The sequence below is a fragment of the Montipora capricornis genome, chromosome 2 (genome assembly GCF_036669925.1).
Source record: "Montipora capricornis isolate CH-2021 chromosome 2, ASM3666992v2, whole genome shotgun sequence".
NCBI classification, from domain to species: domain Eukaryota; kingdom Metazoa; phylum Cnidaria; class Anthozoa; order Scleractinia; family Acroporidae; genus Montipora; species Montipora capricornis.
The window spans coordinates 660,006-673,305 of NC_090884.1; the positions used below are offsets into that span (position 1 = coordinate 660,006).

Sequence of the window (13,300 nt, forward strand, 5' to 3'; positions counted from 1 at the left end):
GCCCTCTATTTTTTCGTATTGTAATTCGATCGTTGAACGCGCAGGTAGAATTGGAAGAGAGGTGGAAGCCTGCGTACAACGGAAGACTTGACTGGGTAGGAGGTGGGGACGCTTCCCTACCTCGTGTGCAGAACGCAACGCTGCCACGTCAGTTTGTTCCCGCAAAAATCTTCTAGCAGTAGCCGTTCTGAAAACAGACAATACCGTAAACTGATGGGTCTCATTCTATCGCAGATCGAGACTTATGGGTTACGAACTTCTGGTTATAGAGTTTTTTGTGAAGGTATAAAAACGATTGTGTGTCAGCTCTAAGAGAATTTTTTTTTTGTTCTTTCCAGGTTAACAACAATGGGGACTTCCTTGTTGTCAAAGATCCATCGTTCCTTAACTACGAGCATTTGAATCCTTTCACGGTACTATCAGTCACAATACAAGTAAGAGATGTACCGGAGAAACACACAGGCCTCCCGCTTCAAGTTACCGGTGACATTACCATTACTGTGATTGACGTAAATGAGCCGCCATACAACATAAGCTTAATTCCAGAAATGGTGAAAATCCCCGAAAACGTATCCATCGGTTCCTGCATCGCGCAAATCACATCAACAAACCCTGAGAGCTCACAACGAGTCTATTACACTCTTCTAAATTATCGAGATACCTTTGATCTTCAAAATAAATGTGGAGACAACTACTCTACCTTTGCAAATGAAACGAGAGGGGCGCCCTATTTGACAGTGATATCGACTCTCAGCTACGATCACTACGTCATTCAAGGATATGAGATTCTCGTACAAGCTGAGGATAACGGGATTCCTTCAGAATCGTTTAACGATACTGTCAGCATCCACGTAACTAAGCTTGATCCTTGTCAATCATCTCCGTGCCACGCGAACGCCACGTGTATCCGTAATGACTGGCAGAATTTCTCGTGCGCATGCACTGAAGGATTTACAGGAGACGGTTTTAACTGTTCGGATATAAACGAGTGCAACAACATCACATGTAGTTACGGTGGTACGTGCTTTAATCTCTGGAAAAGACATTTCTGCTCGTGTCCCAGTGGATATCACAATGGTACAGACTGCACTCTCATTAATCACTGCTTGTCAAACCCATGCCAACAGGGTGAATGTACACCTTACAGAAATGGATACACTTGCTCATGCGCTCCAGGATATACCGGTGTTCACTGCGAAACAAATATAGACGATTGTGCGAAGGAGCCTTGCGTAGACCCGGGTATATGTGTGGATGGCATCAACAAGTTTACCTGTGAATGCTCTGATACCAGCTTCTTTGGAACTCTATGTCAGCGAAAGTTCGGAGATCGCACGTGCGAAGAGACGGAAATTTCCGTCCCAGCAAATGTCCAAAAATATGATTCAACTCTGTGTATATCGTCTGATGCTGTCGTTTCATTAGATTTCCCGGAAGAGGTGAACATCTCAAGTCAATATTGGCAATACCAATTTGAGCAATCAGTAGAACGGATGACCTACGAACTGCCCGAGACGGTGGACGACAACGAATCGACGAGAAGCTTGGAAGACGTGTATATTATAAGCCCGAGTTTACAACAGACAGCCAAAGCCAAGAGGAGCGCACCCAAAGAGAGCTCTACAGTTAAGTTTGTTGTGATTGTCAAATTAGGCAATGAATTAACTGGTTTACCAGTTAGAGATGTATTATGCGGCATCAACAACACTTGCACTACTGAAAGCTACGTCGAAGCAGCTGAATCCCTTCTTGGTGTTATACGCTTGCTGTGTGAGTCCACCGTGCGGGAACTTAAATCTAAAGACATTTCAAGCTGTGTAGTCGACCTTGAAGGGCCCAATGACTTCACTTTCAAGGACCAGCGGCACTTCACAAAAATGCGCTTCTATTACGTCTTCGGCGGCATCGGCGTGATTCTCTTACTCGTCATCGTCACCGGACTTCTTCTCTGTCGAAGGAACAAACTAAGCCAGAGGAAGCGAAAGTTGATAATACAAACGAGTGAGAGGCATAGGCCGAATGACGACGAAACTTACACTGATATCATGTACAGACACCACATGGCAAAACAGGAAGAGCAGGCTGAAGGAGCATTCAACCCGTTATACGGTACCATAGAAGAAGAAGTCGATAGGCAAGTCCATATGATGGATAATCCAATCTATCGGGAGCCCAAAGAGCGTGTCACGGTGAAACGAACTGACTCAACGACGGGATTCGAGAATCCAATGTACGGAACAATAGGACTTCCAAGGATGAGCGAAGAGGAGGAGGAAGAAGCTGAGGCTAGCGGATTTGCCAATCCCATGTTCACATCTTGCAGACAGGTAGAAAAGAAAAAATGACCTTCTTTTTCAACACGTTGGCAAATGAGCGTATCCTATCAATCCAGTTTACACCATATTTTAAGTGCTTTACCCCTTCCCTATGTAGCAATAGTTTTTACACCACATCATCAATTTGATTCAGTCTTCGCGAAGGTTTGAGTTTACTTATCAACCGCTATTGAACGGAGCACGAAAGTCAGGATGTAACAATCAGCTTTGAATCCTGTCCCTGCATTTAAGATTTCCACTTAATTAAGCTAAAAAGAAAACATAGACGAACTAATCCTTCCTTACGCAGCAAAAGCTTTTGACCACATCAACATGATTCAATCTTCGCGAAAGTTTTGAGTTTGGTTATCAACCTCTCTTGAACGGGGCACGAAAGATGAAAGTCAAGATGTGATAATCAACTTTGAATCACGTCCGTAATTAAACTGAAACCAAAACAAAGACGAACAAATACTTCACAGTCGCAAATCCTCTCGAAATAAATTATCTTTTTTTTTCCTTTGGTTTCTGAACAGCAAAAGAAAGAAATTGACAGAAAAAAACCAGATGGTGCTGTCTACGCTGTGCCGAAGAAACTGGCCAAGAAGACAGACACGCCCATTTACGAAGAACCAAAGAAACCAAAAAAACCAGTTGTTCAGGACCCGCAAGTTGTAGAAGCAGCCGGGTTCTTCAATCCACTGTACCAGTCAAGCCGTGAGGTTATGAAGTACCCGGATATATCTAGTATTTTTGCTAGTCCCAGTCCACCATCGGACAAACAGCTTGGCGACGAGCCGGGAGAAAGTGACTGCTAAAAGAGGACTAAGACTGCGCCAAATAAAGCATGAGCCGTGGTGTTAAAACGGTTTTAGGGGCCTTTAGAAAGAACTACCAGTTAACAACGAGTTTTATCTTACGATTAAGCGCATTAACAATTTTTTTCAGGTCGTAGTATTATTGCCATTTAGAGGAAGATTGTGTTCTATAGGACACACTTTAAGAAATGCAAATCGATGTCATTTAAATTTTCATCAATTCATGTGACTCGGATTCAGAGAGGAAACAATTCACACGTTGACGTAATTTCAGACGTAAACAAATCGCCGACCACTCATCTTGAAAAGCGGATGGGTTTATATTAGATTAGGCAGCTTTATATCCTCTTTAAATAGCTTTATATAAGACAAAATAGTAAATGCCGGATAAAAATTATTTTTTAATCAATACAAAAGGTGAAGTTTTTCGATTCCCATTAAAAATATACGGCCGTGAACTCCAAGCATGGAGTCCGCGAAATGGCCAAAGCATGGTCAGATGTCCGAAGTTGAATACCTTACTTTTAGCCCATTTCCCAGTTGCTGTTTGTCTCGGTTTCAAAGCGAGGTGCACAACCATTCAAACGGAAAAGGTGTGGTGTATTTTCATGCAAATCAAACGCATTATCATTTGAATGGTTTAGCACCAAGATTCGTTTTGAACCGGAGAAAAACGGCAACTCGGTAATGACCTAATTTGATTTCTCCTTTGTTTGTACCAAGAGACTGTTTCATCGAAATTTCTACATAAAATATGATTCGAAACCGAACATTGGGAATCAGTTCTCAGGAGATGAGGCGAAAATGTCCAAGGTAATCACTACGGCACGACTTATGCTTCCACTACATCAATTGACGTAATTGTTTTTGATAGACGAATCTCTTATGAGATGATTTGAAGCTGAAAGCAGACAAAATGAGTAAATTAATCATCAAATGACGAGGTAAATTTAGTTAATAATTTTCAATTTAGAGACCGGTTCGTCTACTTTGAATGTTGGTTGTAAATTTTACGAAAAGGTTCCTACTGACCGTCATTGAAGGAGCATCATCACTGTGCAAAGCATACGTGCCCAGGAAGAAATTGCAGGTAGTTTGATAAACCAGTGTCTTAGCAATAACCAATACATCCAATCAAAAGCGTCCAAGGCATTCAAATAAGCCAATTAGGAACCGTTAGCGATGCAAAAGGCGGGAAAACACGGTCGCAAAATGCAGTCAACTTACTTTGCAGTGGTCTGGTGAGAATCTCGGTCAAACTCTTGACGCACCATTTCTTTCAAAGTTATCTGACAACCTTCAATTTCATGAAAATGGAGAAGCTTGTTCCAGTGATGAAAGGGCATAACTTGCCTTCTGATAGTCAGTAGGAAACGTTTCAGCGAGTACGAACTCACCTCTAAACGATTTTGGATGAACAAGTTTTTGATTTTCTTCTTCAAATGACTTTTGTCTTTTGTCGATTATTAGAAACTGTGGCGGCTTGACTGCCGTCAACGATACATAACGCTGTCAAATATTAAAGTTACAAATAAAGACCTACTCAAAACTAAAACGGTCTCTTCATTTTTTTAGTGTGCCCAATTTTATAGGGTAACGGCTTAAAGATCTTAAATCGTTTCTGAAAGAAGGCTTTGCTTAATGACATGTGGCGACCGCAAGGAGAAAAAAACCAAATTCCGTTCGAGAAGAGCCCCCGTGGGGAGACTCCCATATAAGTAGGGGAGGGATGCTCGTCGTCTCGCTTAGGGGTGTAAATTTCGAATTTTGGTCTCACTTAGGGTGTTCTGGGCAAAAAGGAATCATATGTAGCCTTGAAGGTCTCCTCTAGGGTTGCGCACGAAGAAATATAAAAGTGTATTTTTACACTTTTATATTTCTTCACGTAGGTGAAAGTATTTGATGATAATGTCTGCCATCTTCAAAAGCCACTGGATTTGTTATATATCCGTGTTTTAATATGGTCTCTTGTAGGGATCAAAAAAAGCCTGAGCCACGTCCAGATTGGTCTCCTTTAGAAGTTTAATTTAAAATTTCCGACGAGCACCCCAAATTAAAGCAAAATATTAACAAAGGAATAAAGTATAGCGTGAAAATGTGGGAATCAAAAAGATAGTTTAAGGTTGACATAGTGTAATTGTTGTTCCGTTGTTACTATTTTTCACATTGACATTTTCTATTTATCATAAATTCAGCTTCCATCGCTTTGTATTCTGACTAACTGAGGATGGCAGAAGTTTCTGTCGAAACATGTTTTATAAACTTAAAGGTTTTGTCCTTTTCTTAAAATTATTTACTTGTCTATCTGCTACTATCAAGACATCATTTATTCATTTATTAGCCTTGAAATTAAAAGGAATTTTACAGAGTACAGCATGTTGTTAGACGAGGAGGCCAAGAAACCACCACGCTTATAGGACATGCTTGGTTTAAGCTCATGGTTAGAATGAGAGAATTTCCACGCTTTCAAGACAAGAAAAAAATCTGCCGGCTGCCGTTGCGCACCAACGCGATACCGCGATCTTTTAAGACAAACAAGAGATTTCCGTTTCTTTCTGTTGTTATTCTTTAATTAACCCAAGACCCGAGCAATTACGTTTTACACACACAGGTCAGAGATAACCGACCAACGCACGCGCCAAACACATGCAAGTTTTTCGTGTTTATGCAAAGGCGTTAACGCGTTTAAAATTGCATTTATGGAACGCGTTTGTTCTTTTGTTGTTCGCAGCTTTAATTTCTTTCGTCTAGCTTTCATAAACAAATGATGAACGTGCCTTTAAAAAACGCTGTATGCAGTGATACACAGCAACATTGTCTGGCCAAACTTTCAATCTTTATTGGTTTTGGTTTTCACCCCGGAGACTAGTCTCCCACGCAGACACTCTAAGGGATTCGCCACGCGTTCCAGGAACGCGTGACGAATCCCTGAGAGTGTCTGCGTGAGAGGCTACCCGGAGACAATAGGGAGCTTAAGCACGCGCGTTTTTGAGACGCGGACGGCGACCGGAAGTGAGCTGTTTTCCCTTTTAACTTGTCTTCACACAACCACATTTGCATTGCTAAGTATATCTTTTGTTCATTAGAGATGATTAGTCAAAAAATCTGCGAGATACCACTGCCCTGGCACGCGAAATGTTCTATTCCGGTTGCCGTCCGGGTCTCAAAAACGCGAGTGCTTAAGCTCCCTAATATTTCTTCCAAAACTTGTTGTTTCCTCGGCAATTGTTTCCGCGTTTGCACCGGCCTCTGAAAGCTTATCGCGCCGCATCTGAGCTAAAAAATCGGCCCCGTGAAGAATTGATGGACGGCTGTTAAGCGGCTGATATATCTACAGATTTTGGCTGTGTAATAAGCAAGATAAGTATTTTCACTTCTGCTGCTTCATTGTTTCACGATGAAAAAAATTTCATTATACTGGAAGGCAGCTAAAAGAAAAACCTGTTTTAAATTTTCCCGCGGATGGGGTAAATTGATTATTTTCAGGTAATCGTTAGTTGTTGTCCTTCAGTAGTATTTGGAGTAATGATTGCAAGTTCGAATGCGGCCTAACACTACTTTACAGCGAATCGATTCGCTCTGACGAAGGGCTAACGCTCGAAACGTCAGCTTTTAGAATCTCTGTACGGTGGCCAATTTACATTATCAACTCCCTTGATAAAACCAAATTTTTGATGCTAATTGTTGTCAACTTGAGTGTTAATTGTGCAAGTTGTTTTATTTTTTAGCGGACTTGATATTTTGCCACGTAGGGCGTAGCATAGTATGTCACGTATGCTGACAGATTTTGTCCCAGTCAAGGAGAAACCGCTGACTGTCATGTACTTCAATGTTGGGCATGGTGGAGGTGCGGTTACACACACCATGGTACGTGCCATTCGCATGGTAAATTATCCCGCGGTGCCTCACACTTGGGTTTTAGTATACCGTGTTTACCAGCGATCACACATTACGAAGATTATCGAGGTAAAAAGAAATCTCACGCAATCCATTGGCGGGAAATTTAATCACAACTTCATCAGCATCGTGATTGGCTCTTGTACCTCGGGAATCAAAACATCCTTCCAGCTCACCACGTTAAATGTCTGTGGCGCCTCGTCTCATCTTTTTGATGTATCCATGGAAATTACCACGGGAAATTTACCTTGGGAAATATCGGTCACACACACTAAATGCAGTTTCCCGTGGTAAAAGGGTCATTTACCGCGGTAAAAGTGCCCCGTATAACCGCACCTTATGTCTCGCGATTTAATTAATGCACGCACAACAGGCAAATAATTTCTTAATTAAAGGCCTACTTTCAACCGACAGCCTTTTCGACCGTTTGCTTTTTGCTATGGAAATTCGCATTGCTTATCGTAACAATCTGATTGGATACATTTCAAAATTGCTACACGGCACGCAATTAGACACATCACTTCAGGAATATTCTCACTGCATATATTATGAGCAACGCATATAAAAGTTCTTTGATTTGGGCCATTTAAGGACGTTCGCGCCCAAAACGTTCCCAAGTACAGATTTTTTTTAAACTTGCCGCGCAGAAAGGTAATGATCTACTTTTGCCAAAAAGGCAAAAAAAGGGGGGTCACCGTGCTCGTTTTCGAGATCATGAGGTGCATTTTTAGAAGATTGCGTTACTTTAAGACGATCTTAGCTTACAACTGTCAACAATAAAAAAGCTACATGAGTGAAATTTAGATCAGGTAAACGTACTCAGTTCAACATAACTAATATAACTAAATTAACCTTTGCAGCTGATGTCTTTTTCTGAGGTGAAATAGACCTTGAAAAACGATACATATTAACTTCGGTCGCACGAGAGCATAAAAGGCCAAATATTTGTAACTTCTCACGTACTAGTATGCCGATCGGCAGTGAATGCTGACGTGCAGTGTATGGCGGAAGGGATTGAGAGTGAAAGTAGACGACTATTTGTGGTGCCTTTGTGAGCAGAACACCAAAAAGCCTGACATTCAGCATTCCAAGGTTCAATAAAAAAGCAGTTCTTTTTATTTGCTAGCTGCTGCAAATGTGCTTTAAGAAGAAGCTGTAAAATCTGAAATCAAAACCAAAATACATGAATTTCCTGTAACGTTTTGTTCTGTTTTCCTGACCAGCATATGAAAAATAGTGGGTGTGAAGGGGAGAGGACAAAACGGGGAGCCCTACTCCATAGAGTACCCTATGGAGTACCTAAATGGAGTAGCCTAAAAATCATTTATTGGTCGAATTAAATACTTTATCAACATGGTTGAGGTATTTAGCTGTACATACCTTTATTTATTTCCAGCTTTCCAGCTCTCCAGCTCTCCGATTGTTACACTTCGATGCAGTTCACGAATTGGTGTCCATCTTGGAGTTTCGTAGGTATTTCATGTATTATAGTGACTTCAAGCCCGTGTGTGCTCATATAAAATACCCTTATGGAATGGAATGGAAAACTTTATTTGTACACAGTAATTTCATCAGTATGAACACTGTACACTACAAGGGCATACATGGGTATATTATGGGCATACATACACGGGTCTTTATCGGTATACTGGAGTGAATATTTGTCTCAATATACAAAAAATTAAATACACTACAATAAGGGATACATGAGGTACCTACAAAATTTCAAGATGGCGGTCAACTTGAGAACTGCATCGAACTGTAACAATCGGAGAGCTGGAAAGTTCGAAATGATAAAGGAATGTGCATCTAAATGCCTTACTATGTTGATAAAGTATCTAATTTGACCAATAAATGATTTTTAGGGGTACTTCATCAGGTACTCCATAGGGTACTCCATGGAGTAGGGCTCCGCGTTTTGTCCTCTCCCGGCGTGAAGTGTGTTCACCGTGAGGTGAGGGACCCTGGTTAGCAGGCTACACACTCTACTGAAGTAAAGAATATGAGCATTCGTATTCAGTGTTATTACCCTTGTGTGCTGTAGTCAATTGAATGTAAATAAACAAGACTTCTTAAATTGTCACAAAATATGTGATCCGGTAAATCTTTTACAAAATTGAGCAGAATTTCAACAATAAAATCCGTTTTATTCCCACCCCCTCCGTATGCTCGAGGATACAGCGCTACGGGCCGACCACACTGGCAAAAAGGTTGTTTATTTAGACAAGTTTTCTATCATCATCCAACGCGCTGCAAGTGTGCCTGGTTTGTCGCGACTTGACAAATTTGGCCGAAGCGGAAAAATCTTCAGACGCACCACCGACAAAATTTGTCCCGGGTAAAAACTGGACAAAATCGTTTAAATAAACAAAATGGTGTTCATCTTGTCAGTGATCTGACAAAAAAGCTTTTAACTGTGTAAATTTAGCGTCTCGGTTGTTTCTCGCGTGTGTTGCGAAAGTAGGTTTTTAAAATTAGAATTTGACGACTTTCACCACAAGGAATGCAGATGAAACAGATGGCACAAAACTTGTCCTCGGATTTTGTCACAGACAATTGCAATTTTGTCTCCTAGTGCGGATCGGACCGTATCTTTTTCCTGACAACAAAAAATTTGCCATTCGAGATGAACAAATGTCATGTTCAAACTTTTCACGGCGTTGCAGTATGCAGTATGCGCCAGCCAATAGCTGATGAATTTAGCTGCTACTGATCGCCGCACAAGACACGGAGCTTGGGTCCGAGGTCAAATTAACTCCACCCGATGAGGTACAGTCATTACAACACTTACCCCATCCCCACAGGGGCTTCTCGAAGAGCTCCATGGTTACGAGAAGCCGCTGTGGGGATGGGGTAAGTGTTGTAATGACTGTACCTCATCGGGTGGAGTTAATTTGACCTCGGACCCAAGTTCCGTGTCTTGTGCGGCGATCAGTAGCAGTTAAATTCATCAGCTATCGTGAAAATCGAAGCAGAAAATGCTCATTTCCAGCCAAGTGCGTGGGGTTTTTTGACCACGAAACATTCACGGAGGTTCGCAAATGATGTGGCTTTAGCTTTGCGTGAAAAAATCTTTGCTGGGATGGATTTTCGAGTCGCAAACCGCCTCAGAGCTGACAACGGTCGAAATCTTAGTGTGCAGCCTTGACTTCGTCTTAGAACATTGAAAACACGGACTTCCCGAAACTGTGAAATAAACTCCAAAAGGCACAAGAATACACCAGAGGTGAGTCATTTTGATTCATTTTATTGAATGAACGTTAAACTGAGCATTTTTTAGGCTTCACAATCGACTGTATTTTATTTCCCATACAGACTTATAACTCGTTTAAATTCTCAACGGCTCTCTGTAGTGACGCGAGCTTGGGCTGCCTATGGTAAGATTGGTGCACATGAGTTCAGTTATAACAAAGATCGTTTCCGTCGTGCCCCGTGTTCTCAATCCTCTTGTAAAGAAAAACAACTTGTCGAGTTCATCGCATAACACCGTCACAGCTTCTCAATATTTTGAGGCAAACACAATTCTTTTCCGGTCTATGATTTTGTGGATTTGAGACTGACAAATGATCTATTTCCTTCCCCGAGAAGTAAAGAACTAGTAGCTGAGTCTACCTCAACTAAACGTTTTGCATTTGTATTAATAAAGCAACTTGTTTTGGTGAAATGAGTTTTTAGTGGCCGATCAGTGCAAATGCTTGGGGTCTTTGTCGATCTTTAGGACCCACATTCACTCAAACGAGCATGTGCTAAACTGATTGTCCAAGGAAAACTCGCTCAAGTCGGCGCGGGGTCATAGTGAAGTTGCGGTGCCTTTTAGCTGTTAACATTTATTTTCAAAATGGCTGTAATCAGTTATTGTAAACTTCTTTGCCGAGATGTAAAGTTATACATTAAGTTAGTTTATATAAACAGACACAAAAAGGCATAAAGGAGGTTTTCGTAAAATCAATGACGTTCCCCTGGCGGAAATCAAGAGCACTCGAGGAACACGTTTGTGAAAAAGAGTGAGGTCATTGGGATTTGGAATTAGTAGGTGTTCTTGAACTACAATTTGAGGTAATATGACCTTTTTTCAGTACTAGTCAAGTAGATGATGCACGACAGAATTCTAAGATTCAACAGAATTCTAAGATCCTTGAGATCGGACTTACTAGAAACTATAATAAAGAAAGCATACGGCACTAATAGCTCTTTCTGGTAATGCAAGGGTCTACCGCCCCTATTTAAAGAGCCAATTAGCATTCGAGTGAGGTAAAGATAAGAGACTTCGTGCACGGCTGTCAATAACCCACTTTCATCAGCGTCAACAATTACAGGTTTATATCGTTTCTTGACTGAAATAGTCACGCAATCAACGCATGGATTTCAGGGATAAAAAGGGAGGGGAGGGAACGACTACTTGGTCATTCGAGAGGGGAAGGGAGGGGAGAGAAATGAAGAATGAAGTTATCTCATCTTCTCTCTCTAGTTGACGTTTCCGTCTTTTAAAAACCACGGCTAAACAAATACCGAGAGATAATGACTCCTGCAATCAAACAAATTTTTGTGCTTTTTTTTTATATGCGGAGAATTTTAAAGCGTTTCCTGCTGAACGATGCAACAGTATTCTCAAGGACATATGGAAACGATCTCGAGTATTGCAACTTACCATCAGCATCGCTTTTACGTGAATCGACACCGGTAAACGGCAGGCTGCAGCTCTTGTGATAAAAGCACGAAAATTCTCTTTCTAAATTATGTCGCTCCTCTGCTTAGATAATTGTTCGATATCTAGCGCCAACAAGCAAGAAGTGAAGTAATATAATGCAAGTTCAGTTGAGTCTGTTCTATGCCGTTTACCGAAACACCATTCTAAATTTCTCTATTTTTTGAGTAGTTTACACAAGGTGGAAGCTGATCTCAGAACTCAATCGAGAACTGCTTAAGAAATGGTTTACACGGAGTTGGCAAATCTCTCAAATATATCTTTTTTTGGATTCTATTTGACACTTGCGTGCAAAGTATTTCTGTCCACCTCAAAGTGGCTTTGCCCGTGCATGTCGATCAGATTAAGAGATTATATAAAACAGTCAAAAGTGCCTGGTACAACTCGCGCTGGAAAATCGCGTGACCTCCAATGAGCTAGGGAGGGGAGGACTGGGCAAAAAAGTGGGTGGGGCGTTCGTTCTCTCTTGTTTTTTGCGCACCCTCGACGTTTGGACCAGAAATAACTTTAAACTGAGGGGGAAACCAGTCCCTAGCCAGTCTCCACGGGTTTATTCTACGTAAGACAAGCGAAAATCTGAAAATGATCGTACGTAACATAAAATTAAGCCCACAAAGATGCTGAACTCCGCATTTCAAACTCCAACAGCTTCCACGACAAACCAGATATCCACCTAAACACGCCTTTTTTCACGACAAAGAGCCTGATTCGGACACTTCTAATAAAGATATTTTTGAAACACTTCTAGTTCGCAAATCCAAATGGACTCCCCCAGAGGGACAATTTGCCTCTTTAGATTTTTTCACCAAAAAATGCCGTCACGACATTCACAAACTTAAATTCAATCGCAACACTAAATTTTCTAACCTTTCCTCGGAAGAGTGGGCGGCGCTTAAAAATCTTAGTAAACGCAACGACATAGTTGTCAAATCGGCCGACAAAGGCGGCGCGGTAGTTGTTTGGCGGTCCGACCTTTACCAAAAAGAAGCTTTGCGGCAACTTTCGGATACCTCGTTTTATGCCAAAATCCCTAAAGATCTCACTTCCAACAATCAAAAACTTGTCAAAGACACCATTCAAAATCTTATAGTTAATCAAGAATTACCGGACACTGCCACTAATCTCATCATCAACACCCCTAGAACTTCGTGCATTTACTTCTTGCCTAAAATTCACAAACCCAACAACCCAGGTCGCCCTATCGTTTCTGCCTGTAGTTGCCCCACCGAACTCATTTCTAGCTACTTAGACAGGATTATGACGCCTATCGTCAAATCTTTGCCATCATACATTAAAGACAGTACACACGCACTACAAATTTTCCGCGATTTCAATTTCTCCGGCCAAGACAAACTTATTTTCACCATGGACATTACATCTCTATACACAGTCATTCCTAATAGCGAAGGTCTTCAAGCACTTAAACACTTTTTCGATCAACGCACTGTCAAAGAACCTAGCTCGGAAACGCTCCTCCGCCTTGCCGAACTAGTTTTAACGCTTAATTGTTTTTCATTCGCCGGCAACTATTACAAACAAATTAATGGTGTAGCGATGGGCACAAG

At 41.3% G+C, this 13,300-nt stretch overlaps 1 protein-coding gene across 1 annotated transcript in view; it reads left to right on the plus strand.

Moving 5' to 3' along the window:
- LOC138038334 (protocadherin Fat 4-like) overlaps window positions 1-4,688 on the plus strand; it is a 42,169-nt gene extending 37,481 nt beyond the window's left edge. The window contains exons 28-29 of the mRNA XM_068884139.1: window positions 339-2,327; window positions 2,852-4,688. Of these exons, the coding sequence (XP_068740240.1) occupies window positions 339-2,327; window positions 2,852-3,133 (2,271 nt within the window). The 3' untranslated portion in view covers window positions 3,134-4,688. The remainder of the gene's footprint in view (window positions 1-338; window positions 2,328-2,851) is intronic.
- The last annotated feature ends 8,612 nt before the right edge of the window (window positions 4,689-13,300 follow it).